The sequence below is a fragment of the Volvox carteri genome, assembly GCF_000143455.1.
Source record: "Volvox carteri f. nagariensis unplaced genomic scaffold VOLCAscaffold_20, whole genome shotgun sequence".
Taxonomy (NCBI): domain Eukaryota; kingdom Viridiplantae; phylum Chlorophyta; class Chlorophyceae; order Chlamydomonadales; family Volvocaceae; genus Volvox; species Volvox carteri.
This window is the reverse complement of record NW_003307563.1, coordinates 592,243-614,027: the sequence shown is the minus strand read 5'-3', so window position 1 is coordinate 614,027 and position 21,785 is coordinate 592,243. Positions and strand designations below refer to the sequence as shown.

Below are 21,785 nucleotides of genomic sequence, written 5' to 3'. Positions count from 1 at the left end.
CTAGTTATAAACGTGTCAGCCGAGTTGCATTATGCTATCCATGGGAACCAATTTTAAGGCGTCCTCTTTCCAAATGCACGTGCCTCGCACATCTTTCTACCACTTAAACCCACAACCATGCATAATCCTAAACGAAGGTATGCTATGGGCGCACATATTCACGAAGGACTGCAGAGCGCTTGTCGCACTTTGAACCCCCGCACATGCCCACACATCCGCAAGAGGCAGACAAGTTCATTAGCGCATCAATATCGTGACATAAACCGCCGCGCCAGTACTCGCGAAAACGGGATTGTTTACACCTAACTCAAATGCCCAATCGACCGTGAAAAAGCCGCAAGTTCACGCCCTGTGATCGCCAGGGAACATGCGGCGACATAGCACCCAATGCACATCATCGCCTACTCGTACAGAAAACAAGCACGCAAACACGCGCAGGCCTATGCAGAGAATGGGAGCTTCATGTTATACACCATTGCGACCATGCGTTCGATAACCGCACGACAGATCCGACATAGTTCGGAATCCTTAGGCCTTCATCGAAGTGGGAACGTGTTTCTGACCGCGCGGTCCAGCAGCACCGCTTCACCATGTATCGCCGTGCGCAAGGATGACGAACCTAGATAGAATCCCCGCTGCAACCAAGTCGATGCCACGCCAAATGGAACACTAGCCTCAGGCCCATTTATGTACGGCAATCTCGATAACGCATGCTATGAGGCAACTACGCTGCGGTAACCCTGCCAGTAATGCTGGCTGACTCTACCGCACCACGGCAAGCCATCTCAGCCCGACAAAGGTTAGCGCCAGTGCGGGCATGTTTCCATAGTATTGCAGGCTAGGCAAACCGTTGCTGTATAGCAAGGTGCCATCAAAAATGAGCCGCAACCCGCTGCATTTGCTAGGCCCGTCTAAGCTGGCATAGCATACACCCAGGCCGCCTTAACATCCGATCCCAATCCAAAGTTGACGCGTGGTTCATGTCCAGATTGCGCAATGGACACGGATGCAAACGTCTGGCCGCTGACTACCAAGGGCGGTAAGCTTGGAAGCTGGCCATGCATGATTTCCCTTTTCAGTGCAGTACCGTGATGCAACTTGTGTGCATCTTGTGTCGTCAACTTCGCCCTTTCAAGGCTGCGGCGGCCATATAGACGCGTGCAGCCACTGCCTCTTTGCGGGAAAGCATGTCAGCTGAGGAACACGGAAGCGCGCCAGTGTCCGCCGCCGCGTTCATGCACACCGGGCCTGTCCGGTGCCCCACGCGCTTTGTCCACGGATCCTCCATGATGCAGAAAGCCCTGCCTACTAGGCGTGGCGATACTCTATAACCCACAAAAATGTTGGGAACAGACCAATTCATGAACGGAAAATACTACGGAGACGTAGTGACCGCACCAAACAGCCACCACAGCTGCAGCAAATGCCAGCAATGCGCCATTCGCTTCAGAGAAAACCTACCTAGCAACTCTCCCTACACAACGCTGGTTGCCGCAGCGTATAGCCGGGCACCATGGCCAACTTTAGTACAGCTTATCGAACACGTAAACCAAACATCCAACTGGATTTAAGAAACAAAGGCCCCAGTCCCACTCCCAAAGCCGGCCATCATATCTCCATGCAGTTTAAAGCATACATCGTCCTCCTATTGACGCGCCTACGACCTCCGGTGGACGGCGCCGCACCGTGCAGGCCCCATGTAGCGACCAACGCGTGATCGATGCCCAGCGTCTGGACCGGCTATTGCTGCTTGCACTCCGGAGCCGCTCCGCCTCCCAGCGCGAGCTGCTGCAGATACCATTGCTGCTGTGCAGGTGCCAAATGTTGTAATTGTTGCAGCTGTATGGGTGTTAGTTGTTGCTGCAAATGATGATGCTGTGCAGGCGTCAGCTGTTGCTGCTGTTGCAGCGCGTTGGCGTAGACGGTGTTGGTCTGGGGCCCCACCGCCGTCAACGGTGCCTGGCCCACAAGAAAGTACGGCGCTTGTTGACCCATGGTTCCGTATTGGAGCATCTGCTGCTGCAGGAGGATTTGCTGTTGCTGCGCCTGCTGCTGTTGCTGCTGCAACAATGCTTGCTGTAAGGACAATGCCTGCACTTGCTGTTGCGCCTTAGCATGCGCCTGCGCCTGCTCTGCAGCCGCTGCAGCAGCTGCTGCCATCGCCGCAGCGGGACCCTGGCCTCTGGCCCCTGCACCGGTATTCGCGCTGCTGAGTGCAGGGCCGTCAATCCCACCCGTGTTACTTGCTCCTATGGACAAGGAGTTTAGTCCTGCTGTAGCCCTGCCCATCTGCAGGAGCTGCTGCTGCTGTTGTTGTGGGGGTGGCTGCTGTACTGTGCGCCCAATAGAGGCTGGCCCATTTGTGGTTGCGGCCAGAACTGCGTTGCCTGATGGCCCTGCCAAACCCTGTGGCTGCTGCTGTGGCTGTGAGTGATGTTTGGCCTGTTTCAGCGCCGGGTCACTCCCAGCAGCCAGTCCCTTAGCGCCTGCTACTCGCTCCGTAATCTCCGCCGCTTGATCTTTAAGCGGCTGCTTATGCCACCAGCGGACGGGGCCACCACCACTACCACCACCACCTCCACCTGGACCCGTTGCAGATGCCGGTCTCGGTGCGGGCGTGGCCACGGCGGCTCCGCCAGCGCGCCCTGCAGCCACTGGCCCGCCTGGAGGGGCTCCCCGAGGGGCCCCGACCTGGTGTGGCCCTGCACCATGCTGAGCCGTGGGCCCAGTTGGGCCTGCTGGACCCTGCTGTTGCTGCCGGAGACCCTGCTGGGTCGAACCTTGACCTTGCGCTTGTCCGAGTAAAGGCCCCTGCAAGTAAGTCGTCGGTCCAGCAGCCCGTGCTTAGCACGGCACGCAGTTAAGAATATTCGGCCAAATGACAGATGAAGTACATAAGCTCAAGGCAGTGAGGACTGCAGAATGGCCCAAAGACCCAAAGCGCAGACGCTAGAAACTAACTGTAGCATGTTCAACCAAAAAAAAGAAAGCCAAACGCAATCCATAGCGTCGTCTATGCACCCAGCAATCATACATTTGGACGACATGGATATGACAACTTGCCGTACCTGTGGTTGGCGAACGGCAGATGTATTACTAGCTCCACCTTGCGCATGCGCTCCGCCAGAGATGACCGCATGCTGCTGCAACCGTTGTTTCTGTTGCAGCTGCTGCTGCTGTTGTTGCTGTTGTTGTTGCTGTTGTTGTTGCTGCTGTTGCTGCAGGTGTTGCAGCTGCTGTTGTTGCTGTAGCTGCTGCTGAGTGTGTAGTTGCTGTAGCTGCTGAGCTTGCTGTTGCTGGGCTTGCTGCTGCTGAGCTTGCTGCTGCTGAGCTTGCTGTTGCTGAGGTTGTTGTTGCTGAGCTTGTTGCTGCTGAGCTTGTTGCTGCTGAGCTTGCTGCTGGGCTTGCTGAGCTTGCTGCTGGGCTTGCTGAGCTTGCTGCTGGGCTTGCTGAGCTTGCTGCTGCTGCACGACATGTTGCTGCTGCTGCTGGTTCACCATTTGCTGCTGGTTCACCAGCTGTTGTTGCTGTTGCTGCGTCGTCCTCTGCTGTTGAGCTTGTTGCTGCTGCTGCTGCTGCAGGAACAGCTGTTGCTGCTGCTGCTGTGTCTGTTGCAAATGCTGCTGCTGCTGGTATTGTTGGTGTAACAGCTGCTGGTGAGTACTCAAAGACGCTGGTCCCCCATCGCCGCGCCGACCCGCCGCCGCGGCCGCCGCCGCTGCTGCTGCAGCTGCCGCTGCAGCCACCGCAGCCTCCTGAGGATTGGATTGCATGCCGCCAAGACTTGCCAAGTTTTGCAGCAAGGCAGCGCTTGGGTCTAATGGCCCGCTAACGCCACTTAACGTTTGGCCATCCTGCCCAAGCACCCGTGACCCAAGGCCCTGCGACATCTGCCGGTGCTGGTAAGTGCCGGCAGCTGTTACGGGTTGCCCCGAAGTTGACGCTCCGGACTCACCGCCGACGGCACCATCAACACCTCCGGGGACCTGCACCCTGCCCGGCAAAAAACCCAGGCCTGCCATAGCGGCTGCCTGAGCGTGTGCGAATTGCAAGACTTGCTGCTGCTGTTGCTGGGCATGCATATTTTGTTGCTGCTGGGCCTGCACCGGCTGTTGTTGTGCTATGCTCACAGGCGTAGCCGCTGCCTGGCGGGTCAAATCATTCTGCTGCTGCTGAATGGCCTGCGGCGCTGGGACCTGGGTCTGCGAAAGGGCCTGGGTGTGCATGTGCTGCAGCGCCTGGGCTTGTTGATGCTGTGGAGGAATGAATCCGTAAGGTGGCGGCATGTTAAGCATGGCTGCTAGCACAGCGTACTCTGCTGAAACTGATTGCTGCGCACCACCTGGCGGAGGGACACCCGGAGCAGCACCTTGCGCCCCCGGAGGCAAGCCCCCCTGGTACGGCTGGCCACTGATTGCTGCCGCGGCAGCTGCCATGGCAGCGGTGGCATGGGTAGCAGGTGGATCAGTTGGCTGTGCGCCGCTGCCGCCGTGCTGTTGCTGCAGTTGCTGCTGCTGCTGGAGAAACTGTAGCTGGAAGTGTTGCGGCTGCTGTTGTTGCTGCAGCTGCTGCAGCTGTTGTTGCTGCTGCAGCTGTTGTTGTTGCTGCAGCTGCTGTTGCAGCTGTTGCGGGACGCCGTCAGCCCGGCCGCTGACTTCCCCATCGCGCGAGAGAGCAAGAGCTGCTCCGTATTGCCTTTGGAACGCGAAGTCCGAATGCTGCTGCAGAGTCATCTGCTGCTGCAGCATCAGCTGTTGCTGCTGTAGCGGCAGCTGTTGCTGCGGCTGCGGCTGGGTTGGGGGCACGGCGCTAGGCTGCAAACCCATGTCCGGTCGCTGCATTGTCGATATCACCATGTTATTCGGCGCAGCAGCAGCAGCGGCTGCCGTCGCCTGTGGATTCCACGACGGCACTGCTACCGTTGCAACCTGCTCCGGTCCCCATGCAGCGGCACCTTGGACAGAGTTGCTCGAGCTTACAGTGCCCACAGGCGGAGAGGCCACAGGCAGCGAGCTGTTCACACCGACAGGTTCACTGCGACTAGACGGCCCAAGACCAGGAGGCAAAGCGGGACCGACCAAATCAACGGGCTGCTGCTGCAATTGCCCCGCCGGCCCCGCTGGCGCCTGGCGCCCTCCGCCCCGAGCCCCTCGCGCCTCGACCAGCGCTGCACCAACCTGCTGCTGTTGCTGCTGAGCTGGAGCTCGCGGCGCTTGGTCCGCCACCGGTCCTCGTCCGGATTGAAGCCTTTGCTGCTGCTGAAATTGAGGCTGCAGCCCAGGCGCAGGTGTCTGGGAAACCTGCGCCCTCGGTAGCAACTGGGGCTCATTGCCACCGTTCCTGCCACCGGCAGGAGCGCCCTGTTGAGTGGTCAGCCGAGTCTGCGGCTGGGCCGAAACAAGATCCTGCGGTCCCTGAGCAGCCGAGCCAGAGCCGTTTGCCGCAGAGAGCCCTGACGAAAGCTGTTGCTGCGGTCCATTCCCTCGGCCGGTTCTTGCTCCTGCCGCCCCTGTTGCCGCGGGTGCTGCTGCCCCTCCCTCTTGCTGTTCGTGTTGTTGCAACTGCTGTTGGCTGGAGCCTGCACCACTCCGGCCGGAAGGCCCAGCACGCTGTGTCCCAGCAGCCACCATAGCTGCTGCCGCCGCTGCAGCGGCCTGGCCCGGCGTTGGTGGCGGACCAACCGGGACAGCAGAGCTGGGTGGCGGCTGCCCTTGCTGTCCTTCCTTAACGATGACGAGCCCCGGTACTCCCTTGAGCCCCATCTTGCCGACTGTCTTGGCTAGCAAGCCCGGCGGTGTGGGGCATCCCAGCACCTCCGCCGCGTACTGGTTGGCCAGGCCAACCACCTGCTCGGAACGGAACCTGCACACGTGGCGAGAGAAATGGAAGAGGCGGCAGGAGAGCGCAACATGACTTGATGGCTAGATGTAAAAAGAAACGAGGTCATGCAAATACGTATTGAGTTGGGAGGAGACGGTTGGGCATGGCAGGGCGAGAAGAGCTAACAATCTCGGGGTGAGAACGCAAGAGGATGACAGCGGCAAAAGAACCGATCTGGAACCAATACACAAGAAACAAAGCTTAAAGTGATCGAGGCCGCAACGCGGCGCGTGCAGAAAGAGAAACATTCGCAAGTGCATTGAAAAGACGAACATCTTAGGCCCGGCGAGAGCAGCGGGGCAGCCAGCTTCCACCTACTTGAGCACCTCGTGGCTCTTGTAATAACCCAGGACGCTCTGATAGGCACGCGCGCGGGTGGCATAGTCAATCTGGTTCGCCACTCGCCCAAGCACGCCCTGGGGATCCCGCAGCAGCGCCTCCGTCATCGGTCCTGCAGCAGGTGCGCCGTTGCCACCCCCGCAACGTCCAGCTCTGGTGGCTAATGACCCCGGCAATGCTAGCTGCATTGGCTGTAATGGCGTGATAGGCAAATCCCGGAGGCGGTCCAGGAAGGGCCGCTCAAAATCCGCGAGCAACAGAGTTCCTTGTCCCGCTCGTCCCGCCCGTCCGGTGCGGCCAGCGCGGTGGATGTACTGCTCCCGGTTCGCTGGGGCGCCCAGCTGCATAGGGTGATAAAAATGATAGGACGCGTGAGAAGGACGCACGATACGTACATGACGACAGGCCGAGGAAAGAGGGTCGGGATTGAAAAAAAGAAACTGCTGGAAGGATGTGGCGGGGACCTTCAACAAAAAAACACCAGACAGAGTGGACCCGCGCGCTGGGCGCTGGGTGGACATCTCATAATGTCGGCCGTACGTCACCAGGAGCTTTACCCAGGCCACGCCATATTATGCGTGGGGAGCAATGAGAATTCGACTTTCGCCACCCTTATGGATTTATTCAAACAGAAAACGTTGATGCGTCGTGGGCCCCTATAGTAGATACTGCAGGAGCGGACGCCATTACAGACCTCCACATGCACCTACGCTTACTTACAAGCCCCCGCACCTGGATGACATACGTCACATTGGGGTAGTCCACTCCTCGCGCGGACACATCCGAGCTGAACATCACCAGTCGGGACTCGGAGCGGAACTGCGCCGAGGCCCTGTCCCGCTGTGCCTGACTCTTGCGACTATGGATCTCTAACACGCCGCGCAAACCCGCGACAGTGAAGGCTTCAGCATAGTAGGCCGTCAGGTTGGCGGTTGGCAGGAATACAATTATCTGCTCGCCAAGGGAAGGAGAAAAGTCCGGACGGGATTACAACCGAAACTCCTCCAGGACAGCCGGGGCCCCGGTGGACGGGCGAACTGATAGCTCTGATAGCTTAATCCTCAGGATGCCCCGTTGCCAAGACGGCGATACCCTGAGTGCTGCAACGAATAGCGTTCGCCTGGTATGCATCCCATCATGCACTCTCCGTGCACCTTTCTTTGCGCATCCAACCCGCTGTTCCGCGTTTCCGAGCCCAGAAAGGTACGGTCACACATGCACGGCAACCCGTTTCTTTTCTATGCCCCTCATTCCTTGCGTATCCGGGGTTTGCATATCCCCGATACATAACCCAGGCGGCTTTCCATCCAAGCTCCTACCTTGTAGTCAGGTTCTTGCGCTATGTGTGCCGCAATGAGCCCCAGCAGCTGCAGCGCCAGCTCCCCTCGCTGCAGCGGCACCACCAGGCTGCTGGCCTCCACGTGTGTGTGGGTGGCGACATCCTCACCCACCGCGTCAACATATCTGCATGAGAAGGGAAGGAGAGGAACGGAGTATGCTGGGGTTCCAAGCACAAGAAAGCAATTATGGGCAAATGGTTCCTGTTCGGCGAGTTAACCCCCAGCCAATAATCCAATAAAGCCCGATCCAAGCCTTGCGGCCGATTAACTATTTTAGGCCAGGCACCCCGCAATTGGGCCCTGCCAAGCCCTCTGGGTCCCTTCTCAGCCCCTTCTCTGCTCCCGATGATGATACCTGTGTTGTCGCTTCAGAGCCACATCCGCCAGGCTCTTGACGTCCGCCGGAAATGTGGCGGAGAAGAGAAACGTCTGACGTTGGGAAGTTGGCGGCAAGGAGCCCAGGATCTTAGAAATCTGCGGCCTGGCGGAGGGGAAAGGGAGGGTAGAAAATCCGCCGACTCAAGACCAATGCGGGGCAAGGTAATAGGAGCCAGGATGCCCTGCGGCGTGGCTATGACACAGCATTCATGCCTAGCAGGACCGTCATGCCTCTTACAGAGAGTTCCCCTCCAGTCCAAGCATCTATTACGCCTTGATCGCATCCACCTACTTCCCGATGTAGCGCTGCTGGTTCGCAACTACCCGCCTCCCATCTTTGGCCCTACCCTACACACCAAATCCACCTTTTGGGCTTCCTCTCCCTCTAGCTGGCTCTGCCGTTCCCATTACCTGAAGCCCATATCCAGTAGGTTATCCGCTTCGTCCAAAACCAAAACCCGGGTGCTGTCCAGGACGGTGGTCAGCGCGCGATCCTGCGTGGAGACGAGTGCGAATGTGCTTGCTCCTCAATAGGCTGAGTTGGGTTATCATAGCAAGTATGTCTCAAGGGGAATGGGGCTTCGAGCACACGTACCAGCACCCAAATTATAAGTCATTATCGTGCTTTTCTTTGGCTTGCAAAAGTGGGGCTTGTAGCACATGTCTGCGACTGAGGTATCTGGAAGGCGAAAGAGTCCCCCAGAGCGAAGCAGCTTGCCGCAGCGAATGCATGCCTGGTTACGGTCATGCGAAGCGCAACGCACTTCGCAGACATGCTGCCGAGTGTAAGAACAGACGTGCGACCCCTTCGATGGCACACTGCAGAAACAGAGACACACACACGTGTGTACCCATGAACAGGAACAACCCTCACAGCACACAGCGTCCCAGCAGCTCAGTACCGCCTCGTAGCTCAGCTCTTTCTTTGGTCCCTACCACCTGGGCGGTTCTGACCCATAAGAACGCACGCGCACATGCACAATTGTGCACACATTCAGTTCGTTCGCACACATCATCGTCGCTCTTACGTGTGACTGTGTCATAATGTCCCAACAGCGGCCCGGTGTGGCGATCAAGATGTCGGGCATACGCTGGCTGAGCGCCCGGAGATGCTTCTTCACGTCCACACCACCATACACCACCTGCGGATTTATCAACATGGGCCCCGTATGGCAATGCAAAACTTGGTTTTCCACGATAAGGCTGTTGAAGGTTGAGTGGAGCGGGCTCAGGAAGGGCCCATTCTCCCTAAGCCTCCACCTGCCTTTGGCTCAACCTCACTCACTTCCCGGGCCTGGCTTACGCGAGGATCCCTTCTGGCCTTTCACCCCCTCTCTCCCCACCCACCATGGAGTGCAGTCCTGGGTGGAATGTGAGCATCTTGTGCGTCTCCGTTTGAATCTGACGAGCCAGCTCCCGAGTGGGACTCAGGACCAGAGCTGACACCTTGCCAGGTGGGGCGCGGCGGGCAAGAACCTGGCGAGGGCGAGGCAGAGGCAGGAGGCGATACGAAGTAAAATGGACATGGGTGTTAAATAGGATATGTGAGTTGGAGATAGTGCAAGCGCAGAAGCTGTAACAACGTTCACCAACAAATTGCTCTAGGCGGAGGGGTGGGGTGGGTAAAACATCGATGGGTTGGGGACGAATCGCGAAAACCACTAATCCTGGGGCTTCCCTCTCATTGACGAAGGGGAACCATTAACCATCACCACATAGTGGAATTCCGCTGTTTCGGGACGCGGTGATGAAACCAGTCCCCGATGCAGACCCCGTGTAAAGCTACCCTAGCATGGGATCCACCTTTTCAATCGTCGGGATGATAAATGCCAGGGTCTTTCCAGTGCCCGTTTTGGCCTTGGCGATGACATCCTCGGGCCCCAGGCATACGGGAATGGAGGCCGCCTGAACCAAGGAGCAAAGCTCATAGCGGAGTACCTCAGACAGCGCCCTACAACGCAAGGCGCCCCAGCAAGCAGTATTAGGTGTCTCACGAGGCGAACTGTCTTGGGCTGTAGTTTGCGAGCTTGGAGTATGTCGAGGTGGCCGGGACGATTGAACTTCGGCAGGGTTGAAGGACGGTGCTCAACATTTAAGAGGCCATGAATACATTGGAGCCATGACAAGTTCTTCATATCCTGCCTTCCCGTGAAAATAACCACAGGTTCACAGCTTATCATGCCTCGTGATCAGTGGCGGATAGTAATCCCTGCCCCATCAGAACAGCTTTGTCCCAGTTTGTAAACGTAAGCACGTATCTATTCAAACACAAAGCAGGACACCCAAGGCTGCACATAAAGGAAAGGCCAAACCCGCGATCCGCCAGCTCCTCCTCTTACCGTTTGCTGCTTAACGAAATGGAAAACTCCCCAAACTTTTTGTCCGAAAGGTACTTCTGGTCGACGAGCGGCAGCGGCACATCGTCATCGACGGAGGCGTTGGAGTGGGCATCGGAGTCAGCAGTCGGTTTCGCAGGTTGCACCCGGCTTGGCGGCACTTGATGCTGTTGCTGCTGGCGCTGGTTCTGCTGTTGCAAAGACGGCTGCTTGTGCCCCGTCGGAAGACCCTTTGGTCCCATGTTTCCGGCGGCTGCCCTGAGGACTTGCAATAACAGCGTCTGTAGCCAACCAAAAGCCTAGGAGCTGCGCTTGGCAGGACACGTCGATTCCATGCGCAGAAAACGATTGCCTCGTTCAGCAAGTACTTTTACGATATCCGTAACCTCACCGAGCTCAATCGTTACTCTTAGCTACGCCCCCGCTGATCTGAAACCTAAACGAAAAGCCCGGCTACGTAGTACAAGAGAAAACTAGAATCCCGGTGATGATCGACATCACAGCTTCCCACAATGAATTTCCCAGTTCAGCTAGTATCAATACCGACCATGGCTATCGAATGATCAACAAGCCGAGTATGTTAGTTGTCTCGCTTGGTCTCATTTCTGCTGTCGTACATCTGTCGTTGTTTGTCAAGTACATTGTATGAAGGACAAGTCCGCAGGATGCCCAAGCAAATACATCGGTTATACACATTCATCATATACGTCGATTATGATACATATTTATATCGTTTATCTGGGCCTTGTTGCTCGGTGGCAAGCACACTGTGAGCAAAGATGTGTAGGTTCAAAAATATGCATCTAGCCTCGCTTCAGTCGACACAATGCTGCTCTTCCCAATAGTCAGTATCATGCATATACTTAAGCCTATGAAGGCCATGGCCATGGCAGTTGGTCGCATAGCGCGTTGGAACGGCGCTCAAGTATAGTCACACATGCAGGGCCTTGAACCTGAGAACGTCATTGTCTTGGGCGCCTGACTGCTGTGTTTTAGCTCTGCTTGCCCTTTACCACACGAAACCCGCATGCTAGAACCCCCGCATCCTTCAACCAAACGCCAGCTAGGTCGAAAGTCATGGACGTGTTTATGCCTCTCCCGCCTGGCGCGCCGCGCAAGCTACTGCCTTTCCAAGCTTCCCAGGCTGGACCTGGTACCTGGCTCGGTCTGTTTAAGTTTGCACTGACGAATGTCAGGAGGGTGAGCGGTACAAGTATGCGCGGCAATTAGCTTTCGTGGGCCGAAAAATCGTGCTGCAGTCGTCCCAAACATGGCCAGTGTATGCGAATCAAAAGAATGAGAGCACAGAGAACAAAGGATTGTTGGGAAGCAATTGCAACGCTGGCGTTGCTTTGATAGGAGAATAAGGAACTGCATGTGTCGCTGTGTCCGTCTGTGGAATGGGAAGAAACTACAGTCCAACTATCCTGCCATACAGTCCATTCGTCTATAGTCGGTCTATAGACGATTTTTTAGCCAATCGTTGCATTGACTATAGTTGGATGGACTATAGCTCGGATATAGACTGCACAGCTAAAGGAGGGGTGCAGAGAGGGGTTCCGGGCACGCATCCTGTAGGTTGGATACATCCTACACCCTGCCATCTTCTGTCCTCGAGAACAACACGCATCCTGGCGATTGCATCCCCTCCGCCATCCTCATCCTTGGCGGGTTGGCGTCGACCCTTCCAAATATGCCGCCATCCTGGGCCCTACTGCCATCCTTACCCTGGGGGTTCCACATTTCTATCCTACTCTTTCCCACCCGTATCCTGTGCCCGACCCTCGGCCGCATCCTGACCGCTCTGCAACCCTCCGCAGCTAATGGGCGACTCGTCTACAGCCTGCTGTCTTTAGACGACAAAGTCTGTCTTTAGCAGGCCGGAATAGTTTCTTTACATTCAGATCCATGCCATTTGTTAGTATGGACAGGAGTCTAAAAGCACCCCCACACGTCCGTCTCCAGTAGTCATTCCTGCCCATGCCACTATGCACTCCATCTATGCACATTTTCCCCATACCTTCTCCTACCGTACATCGCCATGTCAACAAACACTATAAGCACAATATGATTCCAAAATCCGTCACTTGCGTCCTCCTCACTCTCCTCCACTATCCTGCCCTTTGAGGAGTCTTCTTCAGTTCACATGTCCTTCACTCCTCCTTAGCCAACAGTGCAGCAAATTGTGTACTGGCCTGTGACGGGCGGAGCCTTCCCTCCAGCCTTCCCATCCGCACTGTCTCTGCACTGTCTCATCGAACATGCCGGTGCAGCGATAATGAGCATGCTCAGGCGAATGCCTGGTGCACCAGCAAATTACGTGCTCAGCTTGCTCCACCGTGCTCGGGGCCCTATTCGGTCCCAAGCTTGTAAGAATATTTTGACCTACTAATAACGCGTCCTACCAACTTCCTAAACTTAAGAAATTGGTACCCCGAAATTTAGCGCAGACTTCAACGTTGCACCGGTTGTGAGCATGCTCAGTAGTGGTGGGCCGTGCCCCTAGCCGACCACGTTGTAACACGCTGTCCAACTACGCCCCAGTGCCGCTGCTTATGAAAGGCGCTACCCGGTCTTGCGCTGACCACGACAAGAGGGTAGGGCACAAGGTCGGGGAGAGCAATTCTTTGGACTGCCCCGGTCGCACAATTCCTGTGCTTCCCTAATTCGACACCCCGAACAGGCCAATTCTGACTGTCGGAATGTCCCTGCCAGGCCAATTCGTGTCCCTGTCAGGCCAATTCAAGGGCCTGTCCCGGCAATTCAACTTGTCCCAGGTGTAGACCCCGTGCCAATTTCAACCCTTCTACCGAGCAATTTAGACCAATTGCAGGGTCTGCCCCGAAACTCTCAGGCAGGCATACAGAATCGCGGGAGTTGAAGGAACTTTATGAGACCCTGTAAGGGAAGCACTTACAAGTATCTCTCGTGTGTTGGTTTCGATTCCGTACATGGGGCAGGAAGTGGCAGGAACCCCACACGCCTTGTTACCGTACTCCGTACTCATTCATTCATACAGTCATTTTTTCTTGTGTGTGTGTGTGTGTGTGTGTGTGTGTGTGTTCAACAAAAAGTTACCACCACCCGAACCGACCAGAACCAGAGGTGTGTCTGCATGGCAAGCCGCTCACAGTTTTGACACCCCGTTTATTAATTCATTCACTCGTTCGTTCAGACAAACAGACATATCCACACGCCTTGCCTTGCGCTGTGCTTCAGCCCTGCTAAGGGCCCCCGGCACTCGACCATACGACATGTGTTCAACAAAAAGGTACCACCACCCGAACCGACCCGAACCAGGGGCATGTAAAACCACCCCTTTCATTCGTTCATTCATTCAATCATTCATCCATCCAATCATCACACGGACGAAGAGATGTAAACACGCGCCCTGCCCTGCACTGTGGTGTGGCCCGGCCAGTGTAAAACCCTATTCATTCAGTATAAGGTGGTCTCCCGCAGACAGAGCTCTTCCCCAATTCCAGACCGGATCCTACCCTCCTCCACAGGGTTCTTCACCAGGGTACCCAAAAATTTCGGTCGTGTTCGAAACCCTCTGAATAACCTTTCGGGGCCCTCCCCGGAAATTTTCCTGTCAGCCGGAAAGTGAACCAGACTGACCACAGAGCAGGGGAGGAGTGCGGAGGAAAATCCTTAAAGTTTGGGACCGAATAGGGCCCTGAGCACGGTGGAGCAAGCTGTGCACGTAATTTACCGGTGCACCGGGAGGCACCGCCGGGCATTAGCCTGAGCTGCCTGAGCATGCTCACTACCGGTGCACCGGAGCATGTTTGTTAACTGACTGCAGATGCTATGTTTAAGCAAGTGCGGTCCTATGTTGGCGTTCTTTCGGTAATGGTGTACTTTAAAGTGATTATCCTCTATTCTGAACCCTGAAGACAGGATAGCAAACCATAGTTGTACCCCAAGCCCATTCCCAGTCAACTGCTTGAAGGCAGAACGTGGATCCGCGAATCGCATCGGATGCTTGTTGGGCATCATACAGCTTACAAAGCTCCTAACTTTGGTGACGTATCAGCTATTACCCTTTTTTTACCTCATTTCATTTCATTTTGTGACGCGTGGGCCCACCTCATCCCCGTCCGAAGTCTTAGGAATACAATCGCCTGCTGGCTGTACGGGGTATTGCTGAGCGGCAGCCCTTGCTTCGTCGGGGAGGGCAGCAATCACATTTAAATCGCAAAAAATCTGAGCTTGCGGAAACTAGCGGACCTGGCGGCAAAAACGTGGGCGTCTGGCGCGCATACGCTAAGATTGGATCCGTAGGTCGTTAACCTTCGCTCATGCCATGATTCTAATCGCGCCGTAGCTTTTCCTTTTTGCGCGCGTGTATGGCTCTCCAAAGGCAGCCAATTGATGCAAGCATCATGCCAGGGAGTCAAGCCTACTATGCCCTCAGACTGATCTATCCAATTCATTTTGGACCATGTACGGAAATTCCAGGAAGGATAGGCGGAACGAAGGAAGGTTGACCCTTGATGACTAAGCCATCAAGGGCTTACATCAGCGGCCACATAGCAGCAGATTCCATTCTACTTCATAAACACATGATGATTTGTACGTTGTTTCATCCAACTATGAAGGGACTGCTGGGGATTTGGGAACGCTTTGGTCTTAAGGGTTTCGTTTAAGTTTGCAGAAGAACTCGGCGAAGGCGCGCGGTCCACAAAGTGCATTCGATCCACTAAAAAGATTAATGATTAGCGATTTGGGGCGCGAATTTGTAGACACGCGGATGGAGGGACCCTCGCCTCCTAACCTGGAGCTCTGAGGTCTGGTCGATTAACTTGAGATAAAGCTGTTTACCACACAACAAGTCGGATTTCAGGACTTTCCTTAACATACGGGAGATGGGGGCTGCTGGCCATAGTGTAACGGCGTAATAAGCATCACAAGTGCTTACGCAGCGCCAGCTGCAGCGGCGGCTCCCGGCACTCCTCAATCCATGACACCTTGAGAAGGGTTGGCTTCCCAAGGATGCTCTCATACCTTCAGCTGATGCCTACATATCACCTTGCCATGCTGCAAACCGGTAACATGCTTCGGGTTTGCTCGTGTATTTATTGATCCGATTGGCTTAGCCCCCTAAAACAGCTCGAACACATGGACACACGCATGCATACGCGCACACACACGGTGCACGTCTGGCCTGTGAAGCTGATCAACAGCACTAAATGGGAGCGCGGTATATTTTTTACACGTCTCGTTCGTTACACACAGTTAGCCGTATCCACGGGAAGCAAGGGGCAGGGGCACGTACCCAACCGGCACCATCACATTCCACATTTGTGTTACACCTCACCAACTGGTGACGTTGCCCTCCCTCCTATTCGATTAACGGTAATCATAACCGACCCGACACCTTTTCGGCGCGGTGACGTCTCATTCCTCCGCACACCCTGGAACAACCTAGCTGCTGAACCCCTGGCACCCTCTACCACTACCACTACGACTGGTACAACTATTTCGCACCCGTACAAGGTTTGTCACGATATGCAGGTTACTTCCAGCGAAATCGGATCCATCAAATCCGACCGAAGCGCTGATGCGGAAACTGAACTGCACATTGCACTACTATTTACCGTTCCCTGCTGCCGCCATCCCACCAGGGCAGCACCTGTCGACAATGCTTTGTGGCCTCGTCCACCACGGGAACGTACGACAGGTTCCGCATATGCCGCACAGTATTTGCATATAAATACTTGTTCCGTTCGAAGAATGCGGTGCGGGGGAGCACCGGTGTCCCGTTGATTGTTATGTTCTGTGGGGTCATCCAGGTGAGGGACAAGTGAAGTGATGTCGCGGGGGCTATGTGAAGACAGCAGACAAGCGGTGAGGCGAGGTGGAGGAGGCGGAGGAGAAGGAGGAGAAGGAGCAAAACCCTAAGTGATGATGAGGGCAGTTCCAGGCCCAGGACCCATCTCTCCCCAGCGCCTTACACCCACCCACACCTGGTCCAATGGCGAGTCGGAGTCGTTTTGGTGTTTATGCCTCCATCCCCAGTTCGAAGCCTGTACCTCATGAGCCCGGTGCACCAGCCACACGTCAGGTAGCACCCGAAATTTCAGAAGCTTGGCGGTGTGCGCCACTGCCACAATCTTGTTCACGTAGTAGCCTCTGATGGAGGGATAGTTGGATGCGTATGATTAGAAAGCGTGTACCTGCACATGTACGGCATGCCACCTAGGTCACACCATGAACTGGCGTAAACCCCAGCTGGAGGGTCCCATGGGTCATGTACAGCCCACCAGATCGATCACGGCACTCAGTAAGGCCGGGCTGCTCTATTCATGAACAGTACGGCTGCCTTACCTGAAGCGCCCATCGTACATGGGAAGCAATTTCCTGCGCAGGACAGCAAATCAAGTCGGGGGCAATTGGGGCCACGGCTGTTAGATCTTCAATTTAAGTACATATTTAGGTGTAACACGCTGTGCTCGTTCATTTAAGATGCCTTCCAACTATTATGAGCTTACATATTTGGGCGGCGCCCCGGCGTGGAGGGCGGGGCCCCCTCTATGAATGATCATGTCGGTGTGTCCGTGTGTCGGCCTGTCCGTGTGAAATTACCAAACATAATATCTCGCCCAGCTGTAAAGCCTTCTGGATAACCTTGACTAACCTCTATTACAAGGTATCTTTGTTAGCAAACATCACACGAATATAAACAAGTTTGCCACTGTCAAATCACCGTTTTCGCTGTACGGATTAAAGGGCCATGCACTTTTCCTGAGGATGCGACAAGTCAGGAAACTGTGGCTGTGTCGGCTTCCTGGAAGCCGGGAAAAGTGCATGGCCCTTTAATCCGTGCCCAGCGAACGGCTGGGCTGTCTCGCTGTATAGAGAGCGGTTGGGGAAGCCAACCCACTTTGCAAGAACGTTCAGGGAAGGCAGACCCGAAAGGATGTGGAATGGGTAGCACCATTCCGCCAGCAGTAAGGTTAACAAAAAGCATTTCTCATTGCTTTTTTAAGCAATAATCTACCGTTCTCAAGGTCATAAATTTTGCATTTTTTTGTGAGAAAAACATCATGTCATCTCCTCCCATGCCTCCTTGGTTTCTCGCAGGCGGGTTACCCCAAGTGCAGCTCGCCTCCCCCAACCCCTCGCATCGCTTAGAACTCCAAATCGACATCCCAGGCCGATCAAGGCCGCGTGCAGCTCGCCTCCCCCAACCCCTCGCATCCGCACCTTGACGATATGAACCATGGTTCATAACCCGACGCGTAGTCCACGGCGTAATCCTCCCTGGCTGTGAACCACCTGGGTCAGTCAGTTGGTGATGCGGGAACGGCAACTTCAGTAATTGGTTAAAAATACCGCACGTGTCAGTTGCCAGCTACATCACCTTGCATGTCTTGTGTGTTCAACCTCTGCCAGGCCAGGCAGCGGGCGGCGGCACCTATATATTCTTACAAGCATGGTCACTTCTTGCTACGACAACCCCACAATCAATACCCATATCACAGCGGTTACCATTATCACCTGTGGTAGTCTGTGGCGTTGTGTCCCAGCGCATAGCCGCGCTCCAGGGCGAAGGGAAACAGTTCCCGACGTTCCTCCCACAGCTCGCGAAGATGGGACTTCCGGGACAGCGGAACTGAACCAGCCAGGAAACATATACGAAAAAAGGGGGAGGGAGAGAAGGGTTGTGTTTGTAACACTACTACGACTACGTACGACAGTACCACGGGGCACGCACCAATGCCCCCGGGAGATCCCGGGATCGAGGCCTGTTAGGGTCGAAAATCCTTCCGATGATGGAATGTATTGCGCCCCTAGTTGATGGACAGTGGTGACCTGGGATAAAGTTGACTTGCGAGCTGACCAGGAACGGAGTTGGGCCGCTGTCGACCCGACAGATTCCGTTGGATGCTGGTGGTGGGTGCGGAACCTGAGCGATCCACTGAGATGTTGGCTAGGGTGACTAGATGAGGGTGCCCCGAAATAATACCGGGGAAGGCATTGTTTCGCCGATAGCGGCCACGGGTGAAGATATACCCCCCTGTTTCACACATCATACATGACAGTGCCACGGGGCACAACACGAGCAGAAATCATATGAAAAAGAAAGTGAAAAAAACCAAAATGCCACGAGTTTGATGGGCGACAAATAGGTGCGCAATGCAACATCAACGTACGGCATCTAAGGAAAGCGCCTTGCAGGGCCCTAATATCAGCTTACCCGATATGACCGCATCAGTCAGCTCATTTCTCGCAGTGGAGGACATGCGAGCGGAGGTGTCCCAGGCGGGCATCACCCAGGCCACATGCTGCTCCTCAGCCACCCGCTGAAGCTCCGAAACCCTGCAATACAGGATGCCACGTCACGCAAACATCCACCCTCCCGAAGTCACCTTAGCCGACACAGTGCTGTGCTGCGCTGTGCTGTGCCATGTCAACCTCCATATATTCCCATAGCTCTCTACCGCATCCCCCCTCCCCTCTACACACAGACATACACACATACACACACACACGCACACACACTTGCCCTCCGCCGCACCTGCGGTGGTTGCGCATCACTGTTTCCGTCAGGTCCGCATTCACGCACAGGTCTGCGTCTATCATCCCCGCCAGCGGACTGTCAACCGCCGTCATGGCGACGTTGCGCAGCACATTCACCGGCATCAATGCCGACAGGGCCGCATCCACAACCAACTCGTACAGCAGCAACAGCCGCAGTACACAGCTCTCCCGTGCTGACGGCGCGGTCTTCAAAGGCTGTGGCTGCCCCTTGGATGCCGTTTTGAATGCGGATGCGGACTGGTTGCGCCCCAATGATGCCGCTTCGTGCCGCATGAACATATCTTCTAGAGCGGCCGTGGCGTTTTCGATGACGGGTAGGTGTGCTGGGAGGAGTCCTGGGCCTACAGCAGTGGCTGTGGCTGTGGCGGTATTGGTGCTGGCCTCGGTACTGTTGGTAAGGACGAGTGGCAGCCACACGGCCGCCACGACCACGACTCCGGGCAGACTGCGGCACTGCGCCTCGAGCGCCTGCAGAGGAAGGATTCAGGGTTTATCGCGCATGATGATTACAGGCAAATAGCTATGTGCGCATCATATGCCATTATTGGATTGTAAGCCTAAGCCCTAGCTAGATTGTTGCAAAATGCGAAGTGGGTTAGAAGGGATGTGGGCTGTTTCGATTTGGGTCGGATTACCTCACCTCGAGCCGTGTGAGAGTTGCCGGCGTGAAGAAACCCAGCTGGGGAAAGGTGGCACGGCGACTGCTCCACCAGACGCGATGGAGGCGCATGCTATGTACGGCATGTACGGCATGTACGGCAAATAATGCAGAGCGCGCGGTCAGGAAACTGGTGTAATCATACGGGAATGTGGGAAGTATCGTTAGGTCAGGATGGCAGGAATGCATGGCTGGTTCCTTCCGTTGCCCTGGCTGGGGCTCCGGAGTTTCAGTGTTAGGAAGAAATTGAAAGTAGGGAAACAGGAGTTAAGGAGTAGGACGTAGGACGTAGAAATGAGGGCGCGCGCGAGACCGTTTGACCGAGATCGACGATCGAAAGAGACAGGAAACGCGCACTTACCTCCGACTAAGATTACCGTCAAGGTAACCTTCGAAGGTGCTGCCATTTGGGCTGAACGGGTCGTTGAAGCAGTTTAGCATGAGTGCCTCGGCTGAGGTGTTGCGGAATTTAAGACTGATGCTTTTGCTGGATTTCGGAAGCGCTGTTTTCCGCAATCCGCTGCTGCCAGCAGCGAAGACCGCCAATGGGATAATTAATTGAATCAGATGCTCAAGCAGCATCCTTGGTCGCAGCATTTTCGCAGGTTGTCGCTGTGTTTGGTGCCAGCACATCGTGTTGCGCGCCGACGATTTGTCACCTCGCAGCAGGGAGTTCTGACCCTTGCAGGAGGGAGTTCTGACAAATATCGTTAAATCACCTTAATATTTAATATTTAATAAAAAGAGGGATCGATGGCCTAATACCGAACGCTAGGCCTTTCACGGCATTACGTATTTTTCTATGATACAGCCTGCACTACCTACACGTTAGGACACAGCCGCAGGCTGCAGGATGCGACAAGATGCGACTTTCGCTGCCAAAATGCTGAACCATGCCTAACCATAACTGTCACGCTTTATCACGCAAGTCAAATACGACCGATTCCCGTACGTTCCGTGAGGCGATTTCGTGGGCATGCGCGATTGGGGACGCCGGGGGCATTCGCTCTGAGGCCATCGATCTCTTTTTTAATGAAATATTAAAAGCGACTTAGTGGTATTTGTCAGGACTCCCTGCTGCAAGGGTCAGAACTCCCTGCTGCCAGGTGACAAATCGTCGGCGCGCAACGCGATGTGCTGGCACCAAACACAGCGACAACCTGCGAAAATGCTGCGAGCAAGGATGCTGCTTGAGCATCTAATTCACTTAATTATTCCATTGGCGGTCTTCGCTGCTGGCAGCAGCGGATTGCGGAAAACAGCGCTTCCGAAATCCAGCAAAAGCATCAGTCTTAAATTCCGCAACACCTCAGCCGAGGCACTCATGCTAAATTGCTTCAACGACCCGTTCAGCCCAAATGGCAGCACCTTCGAAGGTTACCTTGCCGGTAATCTTAGTCGGAGGTAAGTCTCTTTCGATCGTCGATCTCGGTCAAACGGTCTCGCGCGCGCCCGCATTTCTACATCCTACGTCCTACATCCTACTTCTTAACTCCTGTTTCCCTACTCTCGATTTCCTCCTAACACTGAAACTCCGGAGCCCCAGCCAGGGCAACGGAAGGAACCAGCCATACATTCCTGCCCTCCCGATCTATGTGTGTGTGTGTGTGTATGTGTGTAACATGGCTGGGGGTGCGTGACCCCATACCTGTAAAACTACCCATTCGAGCCGAAGGCCCAAGGCCAATACTACAACGCCTAAAAGCCACGGAGGAAAGGAAAACACCGCACATCATCGCAGACTAGCGTCCAAAGGGGGTAACTGAGTTTCGGTGAGCCCACATACGTTCCAACATCCTTGCCAGGCGTGCTGGTTCCCATTTCATGGCCCCCAACATGCACTGTTGATGATCGAATCCCTCTTCAGCACGAATATCATTATAGGCTGGGCATTCCAATAACACGTGTTTTTCATTCTCGATTTGGCTATTAGTACCACAACAGCGGCAAAACCGCTGCTCCCTGGGGACATGGCATTTGCCCCTTCATGCTCTGTTTGCCTCCAGAGCCCAGCAACATAAACAAAACTGCATTAGCTTACGATGTGCTAAACGAGGAATGAAAACCTTAGCATGTGTTGGCCACATGACGGCTGCGGCTCCCGAAAAGGGCAGCCCCATCCAGTGCTTATACTTCGCCATTTGCACTCCCGGTTGCTTCCCATCTGATGGGTACTCCTCTGGCAAGACAGTCAGACGCGTATGGTCCCAGCCGCTCATCAAACGCTCTCTTAGTGCCGTTATCATCGCCCCTTCGGGTAGAGGCCTACTCAACAACCAGTCAACACGCTCCTTTACCCCCACG

The 21,785-nt window shown here is 55.1% G+C and overlaps 1 protein-coding gene across 1 annotated transcript; it reads right to left on the bottom strand.

The window, feature by feature from the left end:
* Nucleotides 1–1,740: 1,740 nt before the first annotated feature.
* VOLCADRAFT_91218 (uncharacterized protein) lies at nt 1,741–10,515 on the bottom strand (the record flags this gene model as incomplete). The annotated part of the gene is made up of 12 exons (XM_002950686.1): nt 1,741–2,582; nt 3,956–4,429; nt 4,955–5,862; nt 6,199–6,560; nt 6,952–7,170; nt 7,539–7,683; nt 7,915–8,040; nt 8,349–8,431; nt 8,966–9,079; nt 9,285–9,413; nt 9,741–9,888; nt 10,277–10,515. 12 exons carry the CDS (start codon nt 10,513–10,515, stop codon nt 1,741–1,743), a joined length of 3,789 nt encoding a protein of 1,262 aa, XP_002950732.1.
* Nucleotides 10,516–21,785: the final 11,270 nt, after the last annotated feature.